General features: G+C 41.0%; 1 protein-coding gene across 1 annotated transcript in view; it reads left to right on the top strand.

The window, feature by feature from the left end:
• Positions 1-27,681, top strand: part of galnt18b (UDP-N-acetyl-alpha-D-galactosamine:polypeptide N-acetylgalactosaminyltransferase 18b) — a 122,467-nt gene that overhangs the window by 77,720 nt on the left and 17,066 nt on the right. The window contains exons 3-8 of the mRNA XM_053513734.1: positions 619-785; positions 8,042-8,225; positions 10,298-10,495; positions 12,996-13,110; positions 22,303-22,488; positions 25,377-25,514. Coding sequence (XP_053369709.1) covers positions 619-785; positions 8,042-8,225; positions 10,298-10,495; positions 12,996-13,110; positions 22,303-22,488; positions 25,377-25,514 — 988 coding nt within the window. The remainder of the gene's footprint in view (positions 1-618; positions 786-8,041; positions 8,226-10,297; positions 10,496-12,995; positions 13,111-22,302; positions 22,489-25,376; positions 25,515-27,681) is intronic.

The raw sequence follows: 27,681 nt of genomic DNA, 5'->3' as shown, positions 1-27,681 counted from the left end.
TCGAGCCGACAGTCTCGCTACAGTGCCTTAAATAAAAGTAAATATCATTATTTACGCTGTTATCTTCGTGTAATATTGAAATTAGTTTGATGAACTCAGTTGTTTAAGTGCAAAAAACGTATAAATTCAGGAAGGGGGCAAATACTTTTTCACAGCACTGTATGATTCACAGGTCTAGCGCAGATTCTCACATTCTAGAATGAAGTCCTGATTAGCTGCGCTTAACTCAACTCCAGATATAGCCCTTAAATGAGAAGGTATAAAGAAGGTGAAAACGTTCTCATTCTCGCGCGTTTCCGAGGTGTCGAAGCGCGGCGCCCTGCAGCTCCGTAGCCCGCGTCCTGCCGCTGTTTTGACAATCTGTTAAAGCGAGGTGTTGGTTTTGAATAGAAAAGTGCTATCCTGCCACCTGTAATTACCGCATACCTCTTTTTCACCGAGGTGCCAGAGAGCTGCTTTTACTCCAGTTAAAAAAACGTGAGCGAATGTTACGGCCGACGAGTTCCTCCGCTCTCTCTCGCTCGGGCTTTATTGGACACCCCGAACAAAGACACGCGCGCTGCTTTTATTAAACGTTTAATCAGAACTCGGTGTCAGAGATGTCCTTTCTCTGTGCAGGTGTAAGAACATGTCATACCCCTCGAACCTGCCGCAGGTCAGCATCGTCTTCATCTTCGTGAACGAGGCGCTGTCCGTCATCCTGCGCTCCGTCCAGTCGGCCATGAACAAAACGCCGAGCCACCTGCTGAAAGAGATCGTACTGGTGGACGACAACAGCAGCAGCGGTGAGTCTACAGCAAGGATGTTACTTTAAAATGTGTCTTTTAACATCATACACACCATCAACATTACAACCGCTTTAAACACTTTAAGGAGATTTCAGGCCAGCTGTAAGATCATTGGAAGGTATCTTTGTATCCTCTTTTTAAGGTTTGATTAAATAATTTAATTAAATACTATTTGTTAAAGCAGCGTATTCAGGCCCTCTCACCGTGTGTTTTTTGGGAGAAAGAAGGAAACCGGAGAACCCCGATGAATCCCCCAGAGGAATAAGACAGAAGCTGTGAGGCAGGAGAGAGCTCCGCTCGTATATCAGTTCAGCTCCATTCACGACCATGATGGTAATAAAAGCTCAGACCCGTGACCTTTAGAACAGGAGAGAAATTAGCAAAGCGTGGTGGGCTAATAAAAAAAGAAAGCCGAGTTGACTTTATCAAAGCCGCTGCGAACCGAAGAGCACCGGCAGAGCGCCGCGATTTTAATTCACACCTCAGCCCTTAGGGCAAAACCTAATCATTATTATATAAAATCTAAAAAATAAAATAGAAATAAGTATTAAATATGAAAACATGGATGGAGATTAGGGCTGAAATGTGAAAACATAAAAAAGAGAAAGCAGTAAAAAAAAAAAATTATCACTTTAATCTGCTATTGTGTTTTGTTGTAAAGTTAAGGAAAAATCTATACTTAATTAATACATTATTATTTCATTTTTGTGAACATAAAGTATCTCCAAAAACCTTTAAAAAACACTTAAATCACTTACATTTACACTTACAGACCTTTTTTTCACCTTTTGTGCATGCAATGTCTGTTCATTGTTTGTTTTAATTAAATTATTTAAACAAATAATAATTTTGTATACTAATAAAAATATTGGCACCCCATAAATACTGTACAATTAAAATTCCCCATCAGTCAGCCGACATTCTGCCAGTCAGCCGACATTCTGCCAGTCAGCCGACACCACCTGTATTTGGTCTTTCGGAGGAAACTGGATTACCCAGAGGAAACTAACCCAGCCTGGGGGGAACATTTAAACCCCACACACACTCTCGAAAGTCAGATTTAAACCCCCAGCTCGGCATGTGCCAACCAGTGAGCCACTGCGCTGCTAAATTACAGCTGCATCAGTCTAAAATCAGAAGTCATAAGATGTATCTAATTCTATGTCTTTTTTGAAATTCTGCCCCGAATCCTAGTATTATTTTACACACATGTGGTTAAGAAAAGTGATTATAGCTGGAGGTACAATTAGAATTACTTATCAGGAATCTAGACAATGCATGGTGTATTTATCATTATATAAGGTAATAAAAGTAATACTGCATTAAAGAGCTTGGTGATATTTTAATCCAGGGCTGGGTGATAAAACGATTTTAAATCTGCATCACGATAAAATTCATTTTGATAACAATGATATGGTTCAGACATTTTTGCTTGTAGACATAAACAATTGGCAACAGCCAATCAGTGTGTGATTTTTGACTTGCATGTCAAAGTACAAGCCCGCATCCTCCACCAAAGCACTGAAGGAGGGAAGTCTGGAGGCAGAAAAAAATAAGCAGAGCTGTCGAAGGGCACGGAAGCGACGGTGCAATTCAACTTGTGTTATCCAACAAAAATGAAGAAATTGTTGACAAAAAAAGAAAAAACACAAAAAAAGCACAGTTACAAGAGTAAAAACTCCGTCTATTTCTCTATATAATCTCTTCTACACTAACACATTCATCCCAGCGTTTCGCTAGCGCACAGACTATCATGCACAAACGCTCGTGCACTTAAATTCAAAGTTTTTAGGTTTTTTTTCCTAAAAAAAAAGACTCTGCAGCTGGACCTTTCTTTCACCTCCTCGTGTGCCGTTTCCTGAATGGATTAAGGATCTTTATTTGTTTGATTCTTTTCCTCCTCAAGCATTCAGGTCACATAAGTGGTGACATTTTGCAAACAGCCTCGTGCAGCACGTGTGCCGAAGCGGCGTGTCAGACTCCAGAGGCGACACAGGTTCTTATGTCGTTATGGCCGTGATCGTTAATCTAATCTAATCGAATCTAATCGAATCGAATCTAATCTAATCGCTGCTCATCAACACCTGTGTGGAACGTGCCATCAGATTTGTGCACGCAGTTCATTGTTTGTTCATTAGTATGCCTCGAGCAGCGTGGCGTCGTGAGTTCAGGGCAACCGGGCCGGCTCCTCGCTAATTGGATGATTTTCAGGAGCCGGGGGTCGATCAAGAGGTCAAGGATCATCACGGAGCGTCTCGGCTCTCCGACAGCGCTGTCTGAGCAGCCACTAAAGACCCAGACAGGAAGTCAACAACGTCGCCATAACAACGGGACCTTTCTTCGAGGGCGGGAAAATGAATGGAAACAAGTTTGTAAAGTTCAGTTCGATTTGTATAGCACTTTTAACAACAGAAATCAGACTTCTTTGAGCAATGATTAAAAAAAAAATAAAGAATAACTCTTGTGTTGCTGATTTTCACTGGCACTCAAATCTAGCAAAAGCATGTTCATGGTGCAGATGATTTAAATAAAGCAACACCACATTCTGTTAAAGGCAAAGTGATAAAATGGCGACTAAACTATATTCCAGTAAAGCAGCTCAGCCACTGCAGTGACTCAGGTACCCTAAACACACACAGACCAGCCCTTCCTCCTTCTATTACTTCTGTCCTGATTGTCTTATTCCTCTTCATTTGTAGAATTTCATTAATAAGAAACCACTGAGCATTTTCAGAAAACGGTCAATAAATTCAAGTGTGTAATTGAAATAAATGAGCGTTTTAGGCTCGACAGAGCAAACCGTGCATATAATCGCAGTAACCCATCAATAATTACTCAATATGAAGCTACAGATCAGTCGAGGTTCGTCTTAGTGAAATTTATTCGTAAGATAATTTTTTTTTTCCATAATAAATACATTTATTTGTATCCAGTAAAACAAAGCAGCTTTAAAACAGAAATCCAGATTAAGTATGAAACAGTAGAACAGGACGCACTCGTGTACATCCTCATGTACCACTCAGGTGATTATTGGGGTCAAGGCCTGATTTTAACAATCAGTTTGGATGCACCAACAAATTTTAAATGTTCCATATTTTCAAGTGATGTTCAAGTCAAACTGGGACTTTTGTTTATGCAGAATACCAAGTATGAGGGTAAAAACTTAATTCACTTCGCTATATAATCCCCTGCTACACTAATGCACTTATCCAGAGTTTCACTATTGCTTGGACACCATTAGGGTAGAAAGTTTTCTTAGTTATCAGACAGCTTGCTTCACGTCCGAAACCCCGGCCTCCCAGGAACTCCTTTAATGCGTCAAACATGTGGAAATCTCTTGGAACAAGGTCAGAACTATACAGGAGACGTGGCAATAACTTCCAACTGAGTCCAGAGTTCCTGTAATGTGCGAGTGGTGTTGGTGAATGATTGTATGTACAGTTCCCACAGACAGATGCGTCTCTTCCGCAAGATGGAGACAAGTTATTCGTCGATTTTCAAGAATCAGTGTTAAATTCACTGGATGTTCACAGGAACGGTTGCAATGGGTTCCCTCGACTGGGATCGTCATTCACAGACGTACAGCCTTCTTGAAAACAATTGCACTGTTCAAACACTTCACTGCAAAATACTAAGAGTCTCATCACCACACTGTGCTTGACGCCTTTGAAGTCTTCTGGAACCGGCAACCGGCTTTACGTCTTCATTATCGAGTCCCGGTTTGACTTGACTTAACTTGAATTCATTCTACATCTAATTTAATCAAGTGATTAGTGGCGTGTTGGACGCCTCCGATGCGTCCTCTATGCTTCCTGTTCATGATGTGTGAAAGTGTGCTGGTCTTGCAAGGCTCCAGAGCTGCTCTGTAAATTTTTCCATCAACTTTCACCGGCGGAAAACTGCGCATATAAGAGTTTAAAGGCGTTCAAATTTTAAATTGAATCTGGATTTAAGAGTTATCCCTGATGGCATCAAAGGACATACTGTACTGTACTGAATCCCTGCATAACTGTACAGTATGAGTTAGCAGACCTACAGTACGGACCGGGATATCTAAAATAGGGACGTTAACTATATTACAGTTACAGTTCTAAAGAAAATATGATGACTCTTGTGTTTGATGTAGAATTATTGATTAAAATAGAACGCATTATATTATAATCCTGTAACACACACTCGTATCTGTTTGAGAGAACAAGGTGAAAGAAGAAAGAAAGAAAGAAAGTTAGACAATGAAAATAGGAATGGAAGGAGGGAACTAGAGAAAGAGCTGAAAAAAAGAAAGAAAGAAAGGATAGAAAAAATAGACGTAAAGTGGAGATGGAAACAAGGAAAGGACGAGGTGAAGGAAAGAAGGAACCAGAAAATTACTGATGATAGAAAGAAAGACGCTAGCTAGCTCAGCGTGGGGCGGGAGATTGAGCCATGCTAATCATAATGAGCTGAATCGGAATCTTCTGAACTTCCCACTTTAAATCTGATTCGTTGTGATCCGAGGGACTCGTGTGGAACGCGTTCCCAGTGGACGGTTATTTATTTAATATATTTTTCCCACAGGCCGATGAATGATGGATGTACAGCCCGGTTCAGTGACAGCTAGCTGAGCGACACGCGGCGCAGAGAGAGCTGTAAATGCCAGACGCCCGAGCGGGCCAAATGAAAATGTCACTTTTAAAACAAAGGCCATCTCAGCGTCCTAGTTACCGTGGCAGACGTGTGACGATTATAATCTGACGGCGCTCATCCGAGTCGTGTGTCCTGATAAAAACAAGTGCACCCGAGGCAATGCTTTATAAAAGATTGATCCTGCGGCTCGCGATACTCGACCTCTTCTCATGCACGGCTGCTTTATTCCTGATAAGCCATTACTCCTCATCTCCTGATGATCAATTGTCCTCCATTCAGATTTGTTAAATTATGAATCTGGACAGGGGACAATCAAATAAAAGCGAAGGCAGAAGTGGACACTGTGCTGAGGAGATTTGTGGGATAGCTTCCTCGCTCGGACGCTCGGGGAGACCAAATTATCAGCCCATTAAAGGCGGCTAACGAGCCGATCAGATGATTTAGGTGTTTTGAAACGAGGTCGGAAAATAAACCGGGCAGGACACAAGACACTCACTCACACTCGCACACACTCCGGCTCTGAGGCGTGCGCAGGAAACGATTCGCTCGGACGCTGGAGGCTGGAGAGGACAGTGCCGGGGTATAAATCAGGACGGCACGAGAAGACAGGCTTTAATGCAATTTCGTGAAACAGCAAGAAGCCGCAGAAGCTCACGGCAAAGTGTGTGTAAAAGAAAACAAACAAGCGGCCCGTAGACATTCTGTTCACGTTCCCCCGTGCAATTGCACCTCCTCACTGATCGATGACGAGCGCCGTGTGCTCAAGGATAAAACACACAGGAGAGTGTGTGTATGTGTGTTGTGTGTGTGTTGTGTGTGTGTTGTGTGTGGGTTGTGTGTGTGTGCATGTGTGCGAATCAACCAATAACGGCGGTGTGAAGTGGTGTGTGGCAGAGACACAGGACACCTCAAAACAGAAAGGAGAGGAGGGTGGAAAGAAGAAAGGAAAGAAATTGGAAAATAAAATATAGCCAAACACTAGGAAAGGAGCGAAATAGAGAAAAAAAGAATAGAATGGAAAGAAAAATAAAAAAATAGAAACAAAAAAGAGGACAGTGTGGGAGAAATGAAGAAAAGGTATAGAGAAAGAAAAGGGGGAAAGAAGGAATAAAACAAGGGAGACAATAGAAAAAGAGGAAAACAAGAAAGAATGAAAAAGGGGAAGAAAGAAGGTTTAAGAAAAAGAAAAGAACTTAAGTGAGGGACAGAAAATAGAGGAAGAGAGAGATGAAGAAGGAAAATGTGGGGAAGGGAGGAAAGAAAAATAAGAAAATAGGATAAAAGGGAGGATAGGAAGGAAAAAAGATGGAGGAAAGTAATACAGAAAGAAAGAAGATACAGAAAATATGGGAAGTTAGAAGATAAAGAAAAAAAGAAAAAGAGCGAGGAAAAGGAAGAAACGGAAGCAAAGTAAGTAGGGAGGGAAAGAGGAAGGGAAGGAAAGAATAACAGAAGAAAGAGATTGAAGAAGAAAGAGACGAGGAAAGACAATGTGGGGGAGAAAAGGGTGATGACAAGGAAAAGAAGAGGAGAGGAAGTAGAGGAATGAAAAGACAGAGGAAGAAAGAGAAAGGAAATGTGGAGAGGCAAGGAAGAAGAGAGGAAGAAAAGAACTTGAATAAAGAAAGAAAGTGGGAAAGGAAGAAGACAATAAGAAGAAGAAATACAGTGATGCTCTCGTCAATCATCTGCACAGACGATAAACCGTGGAAAATATAGAGTGTATTAAAAATACTGCTTTACATTCCAGTGTACTGCTTTATTTCTTAATGTGTCTAATTACTACATGATTATACATTGATGTCTTTGTATAAAATAAGGGACCTTAAAGGGTTTTAATCTAAAGCCTGTTGCTCGTTGCGTGCCGGTTCATTTTCTTTATAAGTAGGGGTGGCCTCAGGGAGCCCCGGCTATTATTATTCTATTTTGTTTTGGAAGTGCAAAAACCGTAGTGATTAATGCGGGTCGTATACAAAATTCATAGCATAGGGTCTGTTTGGGGATTGGCCTTCACTCGGATTCATTAATAAAAGACCCTGCTATCGACATGAATTTTGTATCCGCCCTCTTTGGAGCCTATAACACAATGCGGGCAGAAGTTATGGGCAGCCTGTTGTCACCCGTGCTGAACCACTTTGCTTCCACGACTCTTGCTTGACTTTTTTTGCCATGTGGAAGGGCTCGAAAAAACTTTAATAAAAATCATTTTGATAAAAAAATAATTCACCCTTTGAAGATCCTGAAATCGCATCACAAAAATCACTTCATAGGGTTTGTAGAGTGGACACACAATGAAAAAAAAGTCTTCTGGATACTCGCATCCTGTGCTTATCAAACCGAGTCCTCCGCCTCTCAGATCTAAGACTTAAAGATCCAGCATCTACGGTCCCTCTGATACAAGGTAAAGAAATTGGATTTGAAGTTAAAGTGTGTTACATGCTCAGTGTCTGAGACTCTTGTGTGTATGGGGGAGGGGCGGCTGCAAGCCACGCCCTCTTGACTCACACACACTCTGATCTCAACAATAGAAACGAGGCGTTTCTGTGACTAGTATGAACACCTCCTGATACTAACTGCTGTAATGTCTGTCTGTCTGTCTGTCTGTCTGTCTGTCTCTCGTCCTCTAGAGGAGTTGAAAGAGAAGCTGCAGGACTTCGTAGGAGAGACGAACGCTAAACGCCCAGGCTTCATAAAGATGGTGCGGCACAGCAAGCAAGAGGGTCTGATCCGGTCCCGTGTGAGCGGCTGGAGGGCATCGACGGCCCCTGTGGTGGCGCTGTTCGACGCCCATGTGGAGTTTAACACCGGCTGGTGGGTGATGATGAACGGCCTGAGAAAGCGAATGTAACATTAACCTTCACGTTCTGTTCACAATTTAGAATCGGCAAAAAAAAAAAAAAAAAAAAAATTATACATTGTTTTATTTCTCTAAATTGAGAAGTCTGTTGACTATTTAAACTAATTTAACGATTGTTTTTTTGGATTTTCTGAAAAAATCAGCCTTTTTCACTGATGTGACTATAAATACTCATTGTAAACACAACCCAGTGGACACAGGCGGGACTGCAGGACAGTTTTGGGAATAGAGATCTGTCAGGGACGTCAATAATGCCCTAAAAACTTTAACGCCCCAGAGGTCTACAGGACTTTTCTGAAGTCGTTTAAAGACTACACACAAAATAAAAAAAAAGTTTGGGGGATATTGTTTAATCATTTCCAGATAAAAAAAGAAAAAGAATCAGGCGCAAACATCTTTAATGTTTCATATGTACTGTAACGGATCATCTTATTATGAGGCATGTTTAATTCAATCCGAGACTTTTGATTGTGCAGAATAACAGGACAGAATAAAACTCTCTTTATGTCTCTGTATAATCCCCTGTTACACTAATGCACTTGTACCAGAGTTTCACTAGTGCTTAGATACCATCAAGGTAGAACGTTCTCTCAATACGCCGAGGCCATGGTTAGACTGCCTGCTTCATGTCTGAAACGCTGGCCCCCCAGGAACTCCTTTAATGTTTGCACAAACGTGTAAATGGTTTGTACAGGGGATGTGACAATAACTCCCAGCCGAGTTCTTGTAATGTACAAGTGGTTCTGGTGAATGAGTGCGTGTACAGTTCACACAGACGGATGCGTCTCTTATTTGAGTTAGCGATTTTTAAGGATCAGACGTTCGACTTGTTAAATGTTCACAGGAACGACTGCAGTGGGCTCAGAGCCACCTCGATCGTGATCGTCTTTCATGGACGAACAGCATTCTTTAAAACATATATTTTACTGCAGCTAAGAGTCTCATCTGTGCTTGAAGTCGTACTGTAAATGTCAGTCGGTTTAAATATTTAGTAAATTTCCCACCCATCAAGAGGCAGGTAGATTAGATTGTAAATTTTGCTTACTTTCTGCACCGTAGTCACTTTTCCAAACAAGAAGAAAAAAATATATTCACTTTTTTACAAACTGGAGTATACAGATAATCGATTTTCAGATATGTTTTGTCAATGTGTGTGGATGTTTGATGCCGGAATTTATCACTTCCTCAGACAGAGCGAGAGCGAGATTGCGCCTTTATGCACTGTTTGTTTGTTTTTTGTCGTTAGCAGAAACCTCTCAGTCATGTCTTCTCTGTTTGCTCTTTTAGCATCAGGTTTGTTAAGATGCGATCATATCTAAAAAACTATTAGCTGGCATGTGAGCCATTTCAGGATCAAATACTTCAACATACTGTAGAGAATCAAATCCCAGATAAAAAGCCACTTCATACGGACATCACTGCTAAAGTAATAACCTTTCCGGATGCACCTTGTTTGCTAGAAAGCAGGTGCGTCAGGACGGGAGTTACGGAGGTTCGTCCGGACATCTGGGATGAAACATCTGCGCTGTCGTCCAGGATTAACCGAATCCCTTTGATCTGTGGAATGCGTCCAGGTGGCTCACCCTGCAGACAAAACACGATTCAAGTCCGTCTCCGCCCCCCTGTCCAGGTCCGCATCGTCAATACAAGCACATTCCTCGGCTTCGCTGCTGTTACTCGTTTAACAAGCTGACCCAGAAATGTCAGCACAGATGGAGCAATCTTCAAAATATTTCTTTAATGAGCTTCCAAGTGATCCTTGAGTCCTGAAAATCCCCGGTCCTTAAATTACGGCCTAAATCCGCTCAGAATTTCAGATGCAGACCTGGTCATCTGTGATGCGGGTGGAATAAAACATGACAAAACATGCTGTTATGGGAAATTAATCAATGACAAGATGACTAAGACGTACCGGCATTAATGCAATTCGAGAACTCAACAGCTCAGGTGTATAAAGTATGTAAAAATCAAGTGATAGATATGTTGTGTATGAGATGCTAACACACGTGCGCCCGGTCGTCTTCAGGGCCGAGCCGATCCTCCAGCGGATCAAGGAGGACCGCACGCGGATCATCTCGCCGTCATTCGATAACATCAAATACGACACGTTCGAGGTGGAGGAGTACCCGCTGTCCGCTCAGGGCTTCGACTGGGAGCTGTGGTGTCGCTACCTGAACCCACCCAAGTCCTGGTGGAACCTGAACAACACCACCTCTCCAATCAGGTAGCACACTGGGTACACACACACATGCACACACACAGACACACACAGACACAGACACTGGGCTTATTGGGGACAATTTATACTATGATGCACGACATTTCCAAGAGACATATGGAAATATACTGGATATATAGTGTAAAAATTAATTATTTATCACTGAATCAAAAAAAAAAAAAGAAAATCCAATTAGAGTTTTGTAATTGAAAAAGAAAAAAGAAATGTGCATTATATTAGATTACATTATATTATGTTACATTGCACCTCTTTTTATGATTTATGTAACATGATTTAGTAAATGATGGTGTGTGTAAATATATGTGCAGAAACTGTAACTGATTTATTAAGAATGTTTCTGGATGTTTCTGAATTTCCCACATAGAAATCAAATCTCATTTTTGTAATGTGTAATAAATATGCGAGGAAAAAGATCATCACCCGCAGAGTGAGTTACAGGAACTATTACGACTGCGAGGCCGGGCCATAAATTTGCAGACGCTCGTTTATTACGCTGGATGGAATGGGACAAATTGAACAACAACAACAAAAAAATACATCAATAAGGAAATCATTAAAAGATTTAGAATTGATCGTTTAAACGTGTCATTAAACAATGCAAAAATCTAATAATTGAAATGTTTAAATGTAATTCATTTAATTGATATTTAAAATGTAAAATTAATTGATTAAATGTATCATTAAATAATACGTTTCAAAAAAATGTGTTTTATATAAATATTTGTGTAATAACTTTTTTATGATTTATTGGATTGTTCATTTATATAAAAAAACAAACAAACAAGTAATTAAAGAAGTCGTGTTTCTTTTTTATATATTATGATATAAAACATACACTCACCCAAAGGATTATTAGGAACACCTGTTTAATTTCTCATAAATGCAATTATCTAATCAACCAATCACATGGCAGTTGCTTCAATGCATTGAAGGTCAAGAGCTGAACTTCAAACTGAATGTCAAAATGGGAAAGAAAGGTGATTTAAGCAATTTTGAGCGTGGCATGGTTATTGGTGCCAGACGGGCCGGTCTGGATATTTCACAATCTGCTCAGTTACTGGGATTTTTACGCACAACCATTTCTAAGAAAAAAGGAAAAAACATCCAGTATGCGCCAGTCCTGTGGGCGAAAATGCCTTGTTGATGCTAGAGGTCAGAGGAGAATGGGCCGACTGATTCAAGCTGATAGAAGAGCAACTTTGACTGAAATAACTACTCGTTACAACCGAGGTGTTCAGCAAAGCATTTGTGAAGCCACAACACGCACAACCTTGAGGCGGATGGGCTACAACATCAGAAGACCCCATCGGGTACCACTCATCTCCACTACAAATTTTTAGTTTGTTGCTACAATTTGCACAAGCTCACCAAAATTGGACAGCTGAAGACTGGAAAAATGTTGTCTGGTCTGATGAATCTCGATTTCTGTTGAGACATTCAAATGGTAGAGTCAGAATTTGGCGTAAACAGAATGAGAACATGGATCCATCATGCCTTGTTACCACTGTGCAGGCTGGTGGTGGTGGTGTAATGGTGTGGGGGATGTTTTCTTAGCACACTTTAGGCCCCTTAGTGCCAATTGGGCATCGTTTAAATGCCACGGGCTACCTGAGCATTGTCTCTGACCATGTCCATCCCTTTATGACCACCATGTACCCATCCTCTGATGGCTACTTCCAGCAGGATAATGCACCATGTCACAAAGCTCAAATCATTTCAAATTGGTTTCTGGAACATGACAATGAGTTCACTGTACCAAAATGGCCCCCACAGTCACCAGCCCAATAGAGCATCTTTGGGATGTGGTGGAACGGGAGCTTCGTGCCCTGGATGTGCATCCCACAAATCTCCATCAACTGCAAGATGCTATCCTATCAATATGGGCCAACATTTTTAAAGAACACTTTTAGCACCTTGTTGAATCAATGCCACGTAGAATTAAGGCAGTTCTGAAGGCGAATTAGTGGTGTTCCTAATAATCCTTTAGGTGAGTGTATTTAAGGGTCAATTTTAAATATTTTTAATGGCACTCTACATTTAGGCATTTGGCAGACGCTCTTATCCAGAGCGACTTACATTTTTATCTTACTATACATCTGAGCAGTTGAGGGTTAAGGGCCTTGCTCAAGGGCCCAACAGTGACGACTTGGTGGTTGTGGGGTTTGAACCTGGGATCTTCCGAACCGTAGTCCAATGCCTTATTCACTGAGCTACCTCTGGCCCAATTAATGATTTGGTTAATGATGTACTTTTTTAATGAGAAAGATGATTATTATTATTATTATTATTATTATTATTATACGTCCTAGAGTCTCAAAAAACCCTGAAAGAGAATATTTAGTTTTGTTTAGTTTTACTTTTAAAGCACAGCAGCAAATTGACAGCATGTTTTATTTGTTAAAATAAAGTAAAACACTCACTCACACACACGCAGCACGTGGCAGGTTCGACATTCCCGGCTCTCTTGTTGTTTGTGTCTCTGCAGGAGTCCTGCTCTGATCGGCTGCTTCGTTGTAGACAGAGAGTATTTTGAGGAAATCGGGCTTCTGGACGAAGGCTTGGAAATCTACGGGGGCGAGAACGTGGAGCTGGGCGTCAGGGTGAGTGATGAGCTCTCTCTCTCTCTCTCTCTCTCTCTCTCTCTCCTGACCACAGCTAATGAAGATAATGGTCTTTCTCCTGACAGATTAACAACAATAACGATCTCTGCTGCTTTTGGCAGGACGCACAGGGACGACTTATCAAACCGATCTCTGTTTTGTGTCCGAGTGGGACGGGTTGCGCCTGGGCAGCGCGGGCCAGAAGGAGCGTCTACAGTGTTCGGGCTTCTGTTGTATCCGCACGATTTAGTCAGGTGCAATCGAATCCTGGTGTGTTTATTTCCTTAGGGCCGTTCCTTTAGGGAGGCGAGAAAGCAGCAGTCGAACAAAACCATGTGACCCTTAACGGAGAGAAATAATTGAATCACTGATTCAGTCCAGAAAAGTGAGTGAAGCAAATGTGGTGCAGCAGAGGTTACGTGTGTGTGTGTGTGTGTGTGTGTGCCAAAGAACAGAACTTGAAGTGCTGCACCAACATAAAGGGATAGAAAAGGAACCAAGTTCACAAAGTTATTTTGATGTTAAGTAGTTAATAAAATAATTATTAATTGATGTATTGAATAATTCATTTCCAGCATTTAGTTGTATATATTTTCTGAACAACAAATGAAAGAGTTATTAGTAGGCTTCAAAACTCACCCTCTCACACTTAACCCTAATATTGTTTTATTGATTGATTAATTGCTGTTTGTTGGGTTTAATACGCAGTGGTCATTAAAGTGACGTTTACTCTGCAGTGATACAGATGTTGTACGGTGTTGTTATTAGATTGTGTAGCCTTGTTCAACGGTGCATGAAAATGGGAAGCCGGCCATGCAGGATAACACCGATTATGGCCCCTTTTCCAAAACACGCTGGCCGTGGTACTGAACTTGTTGTCTGCGTGTGTGAGGCGCTATAGTAAAACAAATCCGTTTTCGTTTCTGCCATCACAGTTGTTTTAAAAGTTAGAATGACTTTGATGAAATTTGTGCACAAAGCTGTTGTGTCCGTCCCGATATCCAACCAGTTTAATTCTAAACCCGCCTCGGACATTGTGCGAGTGGATGTTAATTGACATGGATGCTCAAAGTGAGGTTCATTCAGGGTTATCTCAAGTAGTTTCATTGAAGTAATTAAAACTTTCAAAAATATCGCTGTCCCTAAGAGAGACGTCATCACAGCAGTGTTGCAACTACAGTGCAAGTCAAAAGTTTGGACGCACCTTGTAAAACGTCTAGTGTCTTCTTGCTGCAGAGTAGAAGTTAATTTAGTGTTACCAGCCCCAGAAATCACCAATTAACAACCAGCAGCTCAGATTCGAGCCGTTATGAAGCTTTACAGAGCAGAAGTAGCAGATAAACATCTCAATATCACCTGTTCAAAGGAGATTATTACATATTTTAGATGTAGAAAGGCACCCTCTGGCATGTTTTGAGGGTTAGGAGGAAACCGGCAAACACCAGTGGATGTGGGGACAAACACGGTGAGAACACGTAGAACTCAGGATCGAACCCTGGACTTTGAAACTTTCAAGCTGAAGAACTTTAACTGCGTAGCGCTAACGCTAATTCCTGCCGAGGTCATGTGTCAATTGGAGATCCATCATCATCACACTGATGAAATCAGAAATCAGTCCAAACTCTAAACTGTTGCTTGGAGAAAATTAGAGCAGCATGTTGCTTCAATTTCAGCTTAGTTTCATCATTTTGTTTTCTCCACGCAGGCTGTAATATATTCATCTAAAGATGTTCTTCGACTTCGAACCGAGCGCTTGATCAGCCAGGGCAGAGGAAATGTCCGAGTTTCTCAGTAGAAGTAATAATGGATCAGCTCTCCCAGAATTATTTATACTCCGGAGCAGCGCAAATACTTGTATCAGATTCCATAATGCTCATCTTCTGCTGATCCTAGAGCTCAGCATTACGGCTGCTTCAGATCGCAAGCAACAGCGTAATCATCAATGACTCAAAAAAAAAAAGAGCAAGAGGAGGGGGAAGAGGAGGGGGAGGGTCACACGGCTTTCTTCAGAAGTATTCCCACCTTGAGCGACACACTTTTACCATTTCTTTTTCTCGATAATGGCTCGCTGATTGCCTTCCTGTGGGAGCATGGTGGGATTTTTTTCAGCTTGGTTTGTGTATAAATGGAAAGCGAATCATTTCGATTGCATCAGCATGAACAAAAAAAACAAAGTCAACATAGGGTTGGACCCCGACTCCCGGACGAGCACGCCAAAAGCAGCAGTAGGCAGAATGTTTGCTGTAGAAAGGTGACCCTCATCCTGAGAGTTAAATCTTTCTGTGTACAGAGAACTGCAGGGCCTGAAACAAGCCAAAGGTATCAGGGAAATCAGCTGTGAGGGTCTGGCGCTGATCCCAGAACAGTACCGGGACAGGAATAGAGTAGAGCTGTGGTCAAAACCGGCTTTGTCAAGTTGATGACGAGGAGTAGCTGAGACCGAGGCAAGACTCGAGTCCAAATAGAGAGCGAGTCCAAATGCTTTTTTGAGATTTTTGCTGCTTCATTTGTGCGTTGAGCCACTGATTGAGAAGAAAGGATGGATTCTTCTAGAAACCTTATTAACTTGAAAAGAAAACAGTGTCGGTCAAGATCAGACCATGACCATGATTAAAAAGATCAATGGCTAAACCTTAAGACAAGCGCAAGTACAAATACCCATGAAAAAAGTCTGGGTCAAAGGTTAAACCCAACTGAGTAACCCCAAAACTTCTTGAGACCTTTTGTAGGACTTTGTTAAGAAATCTACTGTAGCTTTATATATAAATATATAGAATATATATATATATATTGATTTAAAAGTACTAAAATACTACTAAAAGTATCTGCTATGCATTAAAATTTTGTTTATTGTCATTGATTATTTAAATGTGATGTCTCATACTGTACAAAGCAAGGATCTTTGGCTAAACTCCTGATAGATTTCAGTATTCTCAAAAAATGCAGGAGATTGAAGCATCGATTCTGAATTAAAAAAACTGTACCTTAAATTCTATTGACTAAATCAATGAGAAAAAATATTTTTAATAATTGCATAATCAGAGGGTTCAAGACGGACCGGGACTTCAGAAGACCTCAATCACAGTACGATGATGAGACGCCTAGCCTCAGTACAACATTATACAACATAATACCACGTGCACATTATAGGAACTCGGCTGGGAGTTATTGCCACGTCCCCTGCACGATCCTGACCTCGCTCCAAGCCGTTTCCACGTGTTTGAGCCAATAAAGGAGTTCCTGGGGGGCCAGCATTTAGGACGTGAGCCTGAACTTCGGCATATTGAGGAAACTTTCTACCTTACATTTGGGCTCTTATCCAGAGCGACTTACATTTTTATCTCATTACATATTTGAGCAGTTGAGGGCCTTGCTCAAGGGCCCAACAGTGGCAACTTGGTGGTTGTGGGGTTTGAACTTGGGATCTTCTGAACCGTAGTCCAATGTCTTATCCACTGAGCTACCCCTGGCCCCTTGATGTTCTCCAAACCCTAGTGAAACACTGAGACTAAGTGCATTAGTGTAGGGGGGGTTATAGATTTAGGATCAAAAGTCCTGGTTTGACTTGAACGATCCCTGTAAAACGGAAAAAGTTATAGTTAAGATATATAACTCAGTTACATATCGTGGTATTGTTACTGTACATTCCTATTAATAGGGATATTTTTCATTTAAAGATTAGTTTAAACAATCTAAATCCTTAGTTTTGGACAGATCTCATTCCTTCACCGTTCCTGTATCTGGATCACACGAGGCCTCTCGTTATCGATCATTCCAGCAGAACCTGATTAATTAAGTTGAGGGGAAATTTCCATCCAACTCTGTAGAATAATTATCGACATCCTCGTTAAATTCTGTTCCAATTTCTGCCACAGCAAATAAATCAGACCTCCCTGATGTGTGCCTGCGGTGCTGGATGAAAGTTGTAATGTGCGTGTGTGTGTGTGTGTGTGTGTCTGTTTGTGTGTGTAGACATTATAGAGCCAAACTCCCTCTTGGGAGGAAAAAAAATAGAGGGTCATGGGTATTTTTATTTCCCGCCCCGGTCTCTGAAGGACAATAAACAGCTCTGTATGAGGCCTTGGCCTCTTTATTCCCTTTCTCACGTCCTTCTTATCACCCACTCTGTCTCCTTTTATGTCTCTTTTCAACCCTGGTTCTTTTGCAGTCTCGGGGTAAAGGGTCGACTGACTGCTGATGAAGCAGTGACACGATGATTTCGGGCTGGTGTGCAATCAGGGACAGATGCAGCTGCTCGTGTCATGTCGTCTTTGCGTCGGCGATGCTGAGTAAAATGGCTCTCCTGGCCTGTGGTTTGGTCTCGGGATTTGGTGTTAACACGCCGGAGCTTTCACAGACCTGACGTGAGCTGGCAGTCGAGAGCGGTGTGCTTCTGAGGAGATGAAATAATACACAATGTAGTGACAGGACTGAGAGACGTGTCGTCTGGGGGAGGAGGGGGGCTGATGGGTGGCATGGTGGGAATGTAGTAACAGTCCAAGGCTTAATTAGGGAAGAACAATATTTCTGCCTTGTATAGGCTATATAAAGATATATTTGAACATATAAAACCATATCAGTTTCCATACATCACTGGTCCTCTTCTATTTTAAATTTTAAATGTGACTCTCCAAAAGAAGAAATATGGGCTGGATTTTTTAACGCCCCTCCCTCTGGACTCGCTCCAAATCACACTACTAGTAGCAACCTACTTTTGTAAACATGTTGCGCCACTTCCTCCTATAACATTTCTTTTTAACCGTTTCGTGTCTACATTATTTATAAGCAGATCTGTCTCTTTGTCTTGTCTTTTAAAATCCTTACATATTTTAATTAGTTATTCCTCTTAAATATTCTTTCAAGGCTGCTCCGGGCGAGGGGTGGCCACAGCGGACGCTCTGAAGGTATTGACACAGGTTTAACACCTGATAGGGCATCCAGACGTAACCCCTCCCATTTTATCCGGAGTTGGGACCAGATAAGTTGGGCTTTTGGTCATTGGGTGGAAATCGAACCCGGGGCTTCGAGACACTTACTTACACATAAGTAAGAAATTATGGAAACTATATGAAAATAATAATTTTAAAAAATCTTTTGAGGATTTTATATTGTTTTTCCAAGACAATTATAAATAAATCACTAAAAATTTTCTTTTAAAAATCTAATGCTTTTATTCTGGCACAAAATTAAAATAATTGTTTATAAAATTATAATTCCAAAATATATAAAATGTGCACTGGAGTTATTTATTGATAAAAAATAGTCTAGAAGACAATAGAATAATTGATTCAGTAATTAGTCATTTCAAGTTTTTTTGTTTTTCTAAAATATAAAAGATAAATTGCTCCTGCTCACGAGTGTGGACGCTGTGCATGAAAGTGTTAGTTTTTGTCGGTTTGCCTTTTTTGAAGTTTGCTTTTCGTCCTTCAAGCACATGCAGAACACCTAACACCGACACTCCATCACTCAGGACGGCGGCTGTCAGACATCCCGATGAGTGTGTGATGTGTCCGACAAGCCTGATGGAGCACCAGGACGCTGACTGTCCTGCAACAATCTCTAAACCTCAGCGTTAAAGAAACTTTGTAGGATTTTACTCCCCGTGTCCCAGCACCTGTTCTTAGGAAGATCCGTGCCAGGAATTCGGTGCTGAATCACTATTGTAGAGAGTTCGAGGCAAAGTGAGTCAAATGATTCCAGATGTCCAGAAAGGTTGCTTTGGAGTTTGAAGAATCGTGAATCGAGTCGACACGTTGATGCCCACGCTCGCAGGTCTGAGCCAAAGCACAAAAACGTTTCTTTCGGAGGATCGTGTATGTGTTCACTCGAGCACAATGAAATGTATAAATGACACTTTGTTCTATAGGAGCTGATGTTGTTTGGAATCAGCATTGGCACGGTGCAATAAACTTGATAGAATCAAGCTTTGGGAATAAATGTTGAGTGACAGAAGCTGTTTAGTCAAAGAGTAGAACAGATAGACCTGGCTGCATGCCGAGTAATCTTATACACACACACACACACACACACACACACTGCAGCAGAGACACATCAGCATGCTTGGCTCATGTGTAGCCCATAAAACCCAGAGCACTTTAGGCATTTTTTTGCATTACAATGTATACAGGCTTAGGACTGTACGATATAGAGTGAACTTTAGTCTAGGTTTAGTTCTAGTTTTTTTTTTCTTTTACCAAAACCCAAGAAATATGATGAAGAGAATTTTAATAATAATAATAATAATAATAATAATATGAGCATTTGGTGAGTTTGACATTTTTGCGACATTATTTTCATTTCCCATCCTGTTTTTTTTTTTTCTTTTTCTGGTAACACTAAAATTTCCATGTTTCCATCTCCAACTTTGCTTTAACCTGAATATCCAAAAACCAAATGCATGGTTGAATCTCAAGCCTCCTTGGTCGATACACACCGGCTGTACTGTATAATTTTTTTTTTTTTTTTTTTTTTTTTTTCCATTGAGTAATGCTGTTCCTGTGCCACTTGAGTTTTTTTGTTTTTGGAATGTATATTTCAAATATAAACAAATATTTCAGAAGAATATGCCATTTTCCCAGACCTACACAGTATGCAGTTTTAAAGTAAGGCTAGATCCAGGACAATACTTGTTAATGGTCTCATATTTTACTATTTCTTTAACAAATTAATACATCTCAGAATTGTCTCTATACAGTAATGATAAAGCTGTATTTAAAATACATCTCAGATTATACTTTTTTTTGTTTTGAATTCTTCTTACAGTATATGAGGTCACAATAGGGAGAAAATCTAATTGGACTGTTTAACCACCGGGTCAACGCACAATTGGAAAAAGAATAAGTAGCAGAAAGTGTTTTTTTTTTTTTTAACTGATGTTCTTTGTTTGTACACACACTAGTCTAAACCTGACTAAAAAAAATGTATGTTATATTTAAAGTGCAGCAGTTTTTATGAATTGACTTCATAAAATGTTAACTAGAGGAACACAGCTCTTGTGCTAGTTCATTTTCCATCAATGGCACTGAGGGTTATTATTTTTCCTCCCTTAAAGCCCCAACACAGTACTGTACTGTAAGTCTACACAAATGTGAAACACACAATCGTACAGGTGCCTTTACTTGCTCTAGTGTTACAGTTACCCTCTACTGCACCTAAGAGGCTCAGGCTCACAGTGCGTCTGTGTACAAAGCCAACTCCATGAAGACGTGATGTATTACGGTTGAAGTGGAAGAGCTTAAGAGTCTGGCACAAAGCACCTGACCTGAACACCTTCGGGACGAACTGGAACACCGACATAGGAGCCTGAGCTCACTAATGCTCGTGTAGGAGAATGAATAGAAATCCCCACAGCTACGCTCCAACATCTAGTGGAAAGCCTTCCCCGAAGACAAGAGTGGAGAGCATTATAATAGCAAAGACGGAATAACTCTGGAATATGACTGTCAGGGCGCAGATATGACTTCGAAAGTCAGGGGTGCACAAACATTTGATCACATAGTGATATGTGTAAAAGATGAATAGCACATACACAGTATTTGGAATGTGATTTGAAGTAACATTTCAAATTACTAGTTTAGACTGCAATTTGTTTATAATACGTATTTATATTCATTAAGCAATATCACACTGAAGGGAGTGCTGTTGTACTCAATATCATCACATATCCACTACATGAGTGCGATATTGCTTTTATACAACACTTTCACAAACAGCATTTATTTTTAACCTTATTTCGATTATATTTAACCAGTTATTTCACCCTGCCAACTAATATCCTTCCCCGACTGGCAGAACTCACTAACCAACGACTCTCAAAGCTGACAACCAACAGTTAGTGTAATAAAAGGCATGAAAGTCATTTTAAATGCTAGTCTGTACTCTGTAGGCAAAAATTGAGGAGATTAAACCATGGAGGTGGTGGACAGTCCTGGGACACTTACGAGATTTACTTTTTATTCCCTACTTTATAATATCAGCTCTGGTAACTTTCAGCTTCTGGAGTTAAATCCAGAATAATAGTGTTAAATGGAAAGCTAGTGAACTATGTAGGGTGTACAATCACTTTGTTCTACACATTAAGTAGTGCCCTTGATCTGATCTTGGAATTCAGCCTTGTTAAGCAATTCAGAACGACTTAGAAGCAACTGTTAAGTGTTATTTAAGATGAACCTAACGTTATCTGATGTGTTTTCTTGCTGAAAGTGTTTATCTGACTGGTTTTGAATGTGGGTTTTGGCAGGCAGTTGCTCTCTCCTTCATACAAGTAGCACGAGTTCTGTTTCAGTAGCACATTCCTAAGTACAATTTGTTCTTAAATCCGAAGAAGTGAATCTTATACGCCTTTGACATGAATATATGATCCAAAGTGTCCCAATCCACTTGACTAACTCTGTCCACTTTCCCCACTCTGCCATCATCTGGCCAAAAACTGTAACTGCGTCAAACAAAAAAGAATCTCGCGGAGTAATACGTGTAGTTAAACATCCCAGGGCTTGTGTTGAAGTGGCTCTCGTCCGATCAGAGTACTCGGTCGGAACTAAACAGTATTGCACATATAGTGTATCACAGTTTCACTGTAACATCGCGCGTCGCAGCAGTTGACGAACCTACGTGTCTTTTTTCGTGTCTCTGAGGCGTAGCTAATGTTTCGCGTTCGACAGGACCTTGTGTCGGTACTTTTGCGAGACTTCTCTTGTGTGACTCCTGTCAGCGTCTGTCTCAGCGTGTGCTTTATATCAGCGCGCAGCAGAGGAGCTGCTGAGGGTTAGGCAGCCGTAACACTCAATCTCACGCTACACACTCTGCATCTCTGCTCTCCAGTCGAGTCCCAGCTGCAGCGCTCTTTATTATACAGGACAGCAGGAGCATAAAGTTCTGCCTGACTAGTCCTCAAGACAAGCTAGTCCAGGAGTGGCAGAGATTTACATAAAATGCAATCACAAACTGCTGAGAGTAAGCAGATGAGTTGAGATGAGATGCCAGGGCGTGCCATATGAAACGCCGTAGTCAGTTCATTAGGCCTAATTGGAGTGAAGTGAAAGTTTCAGTATTAGACATTTTTGTTTCAAAGAGCTTTTAATCAAGATATTATACAGTTAATTGTACACTCTGTAAAGCCTAAATCTGTCCTACTACGTCATGAGTGTATCTTTCTCATGTAAATGATTTTTCTGTATGTGTGTGTGTGTGCAGGTGTGGCAGTGTGGTGGCAGCGTTGAGGTTCTGCCCTGCGCCCGAGTCGCCCACATCGAGCGCGCCCACAAGCCGTACACTGAGGACCTGACCGCCCACGTGCGCCGGAACGCCCTAAGGGTGGCCGAGGTGTGGATGGACGAGTTTAAGAGCCACGTCTACATGGCCTGGAATGTTCCTCAGGAGGTGATTCCGTCTCACGCTGCTCATTTCCACTTCCATTTCCATTTCCACTTCCACAAACAGGATCTGCTTCCCTGTAAACAGTCTTGTCTTGTATACACAGTGCTGCATCATGTTTTCCGAAAGCAGCCGCTAATTTTATCCGCTGGTAGCTTAGGTAAAGAGACGGGATTAGCATAATCAGTTCCGAGCAGATGTTTATTTATTTCTCCCAGTGTGTGTGTGTGTGTGTGCGCGATTCAAATCACACACAGCTTTGTTTTAATTTGTACAAGCAAAGAAAAAAGCTACATGATGTTTTTGTGTTTTGTTGTTATTGTTTTTTTTTTAGCGTTAAGCGAGCGTTTCTGAGTTTTTGTAGTCGCTCTGCGGCTGATCGTGTCCTCCAGCAACTCATGCTGTATTCAGGAACCCGCGATCAAATCGTGCTATTTTTTTTCCAGCTCTTAGCAATTAAGCTCATTTGGAGAGAACAGAAGGCACAGCAAGCCCGCTGCCAGTTGTTCACTCGAGGCTCTGCTGCCAGAAGAGGAGGAATGGAGATGGCAGGAGAAAAGATTGGAGGTCAAGCAGCTCGGACGTTTGTGAATTTAGAGCTTTGAGTTACAAGAGCTCGCTTGTACAGCACTGAGAGCTAGCATAAAGAGTTTCATGGGTTTAGCCTCGGCTAGTGATCTTAAAATGTTTTTTTAAAAGAAGCTTGAGCCTCGTGAGGATCTGATGCTCACGGTGCTGCTACAGGCTGTATATATATAGGGCTTGTGGGATACAACCATTTTCTCATCCTACTTAATGTGAGTCAAAAATTATATGCCTTCTGGCTGAAGAATTTATTTTAATAAACTTTTAAAAAAAGACGAATACATAATTTTTCAACTTAATGTTCTTGCTCCTTGCTTGTCAATACCCTGCGTGTTCAAGGCTGAGCTGCGAGCCACGAATGCACCGCTGTCTTCACTTCTTCATCAGAACTGAAACTTTGTCCTCATAGTTCTGCTTTCAGGGAACCAAACAGGTGAAAGCCTCAGGTTTTTGCAGAGTGTCGACAGGGTGGCCAGAAGTGTGCAAACGTGCATCATCATGCAAGATCACGACTCCCTCGGATATCAGTCCTCTGCGTTTATTCCGAAGATTAGTCTTCAGCTCTTCAATAAGCGTCTCACTGTAACGAGCACTGTTGATTGTTGAACCTTTTTCCTGATGATGTTCCAATTCTGGTCTTTGCGAATCCCAGAAAACTGTAAACATTGATGAATTTTCCAGCTGTTGGTTGGCTTTTGAACTTTTTCTCGCTCCGTGATTGAGGATGTTTCCGTTCCATACTCTGCCCTTCACTCTCAGGCTCATAGTGATGAATCTGTGTCTTATGATTTTCCTTTAAAAAACGTTCACCCTCCTTAGAGGATCGGTCCAGACTTTGTTTGCAGATATCCAAACACTTCTGTTTATGATCTTCCGTGAGTTATTTTGTCACCAGGTACACCCTCAGACCACAAAAAAAAAAAAATCACAATAGCATGTGATCACAATACTTTTTTGCTCGCACCGTAGTTACAAATGAACTGATGTAACACGTTCACACCTGCACAGCAGCGACCGGGAAGGCCTCAAACGGAAAGCGCTGATAAGTCAGTGCAGCCAACAGAAGTTCTTATATACTGTAAGCGGAGTGCGGATAATTTTTGACTCACCCTCACTTTGTTTTTGTTTTAAAACAGTTGTTAAATTTTATAATACTACAAAAGTAAACGTACTTTCTGTAATTTTACAGAAAGACAATACCACTCCGCTCTCCCCCGCACTCTGATGTAATGTTAAGGGAAACAACGTTACCTTGGTGTTATCTAAAAATTTTATATACAGCTGACTTCATCATTTTTAATGTGGTGGTTCACCTTCTTTCGCTCTCAAACCCTGCTGACCGACTTCTTGCATCAACCTGAGGCGGGAAAGGTCAGTTTACACTCCGCTCCACACAACCTGAGGGATCCTGCATTTTTACTTTTGCAGGAGCGGGATGATGGACAATTTTAGTAGTTTAGAAACTATAAAACTTTCAAACAGTGTTTTTAAACAGCTACAGTGCTACCTCGGCATACCCCCGCCTTGCGAATTTTCGTCTTAGCAAAAATACTTCCGGTTACGCTTACTTCCAGTAGCCAATCAAACTTGTTTGCGTCAGTGAAAAGCCAAGTGAAGTGAATAAAAAAAATATTTTTTTTCCATTTTGTGCAAGATATAGTGAAGACAAATAGCATTATGGGTCCCGAGGATGATGGCAAGAAGAAAAGAGAGACAGCTTCAGTTTTGTAGACTCTTAGTCCGTGCCACGAGGAATCATAAATTAAGGTTAAGTGTGTTTTAATGTCTATATTTATTTCATATTTTACTTTATTTACATGTCTTTATAAAAAAAAATGTTTATTGTTTTTATATGCAAAAATATGATTATAGTGTTGGAAATTAGTAATATTGGTTATATTTTCGCGTGTTCGGAACGGATTACCGGCATTTACATTATTTCCTATAGGAAAATGCGTTTCGCAATACAGAATTTCACAATAAAACCCGTACTGAAACCGGTAACCGGTCCAGGCCTAGTTGACTTCAAGTGCTCAGCTGTGCAAACGTTCATCACCCGCAGTGTTGTTCAGAGAGATGTGTGAGAGTGAGGAAAAATTATTGCACTATACAGAGTGAAGCAGCACTCATCTTAGAGCTTTCATAATAAGCCAAACATTCCGCGCCAAACTTTCCATTTGCTTCCATTTACGGTCTCTACTTTCATTTCATTGCAAAGCCATTAACTACAGAGTCTCAGACGTGTGTCTCTTCATATTGGTCTGTGTGTGTGTGTGTGTGTGTGTGTGTGTGTGTGTGTGTGTGTCTAGGACTCAGGTATAGACATTGGCGATATCTCAGCGAGGAAAGCCTTGAGGAAAAGGCTGCAGTGTAAGACCTTCAGATGGTACCTGGTGAACATCTACCCTGAGATGAGGATGTACACGGACACCATCGCGTACGGAGTGGTACGATGTCACACATGTTACGTTTATTTATTTTACAGTGATATCATTTTCCTAATATCTTAGTTAACTAGGAATCTGGGGTCAGAGGACATATCGGGGTCAACCGTAATATGTACTGGGTTAAGGGTTAATGGCCGTGTTCAGGGTGGCAGATTGGAGGTTGTGGAGTTTAAAAGTACCTTAAAACATTTTATTTTCGGATCATGTGAATCTAATAGCTTATAATATACTGAATCAGGAGATTAGACATGCATTGTTTATGGAAGTAGTCTTGTGCTCTACCAAAAAGTTGAGCAGAACATTACAGGGTTAAACTCAGTTGGACAGTTGTTCTTTTTTTGTGTTTTTTTATGCTACGCATATTTTATGCAGAGGCAGCAACTCTAGCTGAGTTTTATACTTTAATACAAATTATGCATACTGTGTCTTCAAGTATCCTTCTATGATACCGTAATTTTTACTCACACACACACACATTCCAACAAGCCCCATAGGGGAAGCGCTGAATTCTGTCATCAATTCTAACGCTGCCTCTCTGACTAGCCCCGGATTCCGGTCTTCGTGCATGGAATTTGGACTTTTAGTTCTGAACCCTCGCTGTCCTGTCTCACGGTGCTGAACCGCCCGAATCAGTAACATCTATTTGCATTTTTTCTTTTCACGGCGCTCGACCCACTAGACCCAGCCTTGATTTTATATTCATACCATATCGTAACGGCCGCGTGTCTTTTCACCTCTGTGAACTGCAGGGCCGGGGTTTGAACCCCCTGATGTTAGGATGAGTAATGCAGAGTCTTAACCATTATGCGCATTATTACACATTCACATGTGCAAGATTTACAATGTTGTTAAATCAGTATGTTCAACTTAACCTTAAAACACATTATCTTCAAATCATCCAAATCATTTTAATAAACCAGATCAGATGAAATATGCTTTATTATCCACTCGCCTATACGAGGTATTTGACTGGAGATGGAGATTCTTAACATTTATGGAAGGAAATTTCAGTGTCAGCACTTTCTAACACTCAGAGGTAAAGCTACATAAAATTTAATGCTTTCCACTACCATAAAATGTAAAAAAAAAAATTCTAATCTTTCACTGAGTAACAGAAATTTAACCCAGATTTTAGGATTCAGGGTGCCAGTAATTATGGAGCTCAGTGTAATTGTTTGGTAAATGTGACGTGCACTGAAAAGGTATTGTATTACAAACATAAAAACAGCGCCAGCATTAACATGGTTGTCATATTAACGCAAAACTAAACGGTTACGTGGCCTTAAGCAAGGAGCGATGATCGGGCCCAAGCGCCGCCAGAAAGACAGTGGCCACAGTGGGCGCGCACACATTTAGGCCATTCAATATGATGTCACTCAATATGATGTCACACAGAAAGTTATTAACCACTTTACAGAATACGTTTAAGGCGTCGTCATGGATGACCGGTTTGAAATATCAAAAATCCTTATATCTTGAGATGATATTGGCCCGGTTTGGTGGCACCAAACTGACTGCTGATTTTTATGACTTTTTGGGCATGTTAATACCCCTTAAAAAATAAAGGCTAGGGAGCATAAAAAATAGGCTGTGGAGCGTTGTATAAAGGTCATGTGGTTTGATGAGACCGGATTTACTCTGCTCTTAAGTGATGGGCGCATCAGGGTATGACGTGGGCATATTCCAAGATGACGATGCCAGGATTCATTGGGCTCAAATTGTGTGCCTAGATCAGTCCAGACCTTGACCCCTATTGAGAATCTTAGGTATGTGCTGGAAGAAACTTTACACAGCGGTCTGACTCACCCAACATCAATACAAGATCTGGGAGAGAATTTATTTGACTCTGGAAGGAAATAAATGTTGTGAGCTTATCGAAACAATGCCAGTGAAATATTACTGTGTGTGTGTTTTTTTTGTTTGTTTGTTTGTTTGTTTTTTTGTATTTTAAGGAAACCAATGCTCTATAAACTCTATCAGGATCAGTTGAGGTGATATGTCGCCGTACAGGTTCCTGAGAAAAAGCTGTTACTATAGAAACAATAACATGTTAGAATACGAGAGTTCATATAAACCTGAGACCTGAATTACATCTGGCACAGGTGTCAAAGCTGCTGTTATGGGAAATAAATCCGCACTGACATCTCTCAGCCAATCAGATTGGAGA

The sequence above is a fragment of the Clarias gariepinus genome, chromosome 15 (genome assembly GCF_024256425.1).
Source record: "Clarias gariepinus isolate MV-2021 ecotype Netherlands chromosome 15, CGAR_prim_01v2, whole genome shotgun sequence".
Taxonomy (NCBI): domain Eukaryota; kingdom Metazoa; phylum Chordata; class Actinopteri; order Siluriformes; family Clariidae; genus Clarias; species Clarias gariepinus.
This window is presented reverse-complemented; position numbering and strand designations above follow the sequence as displayed.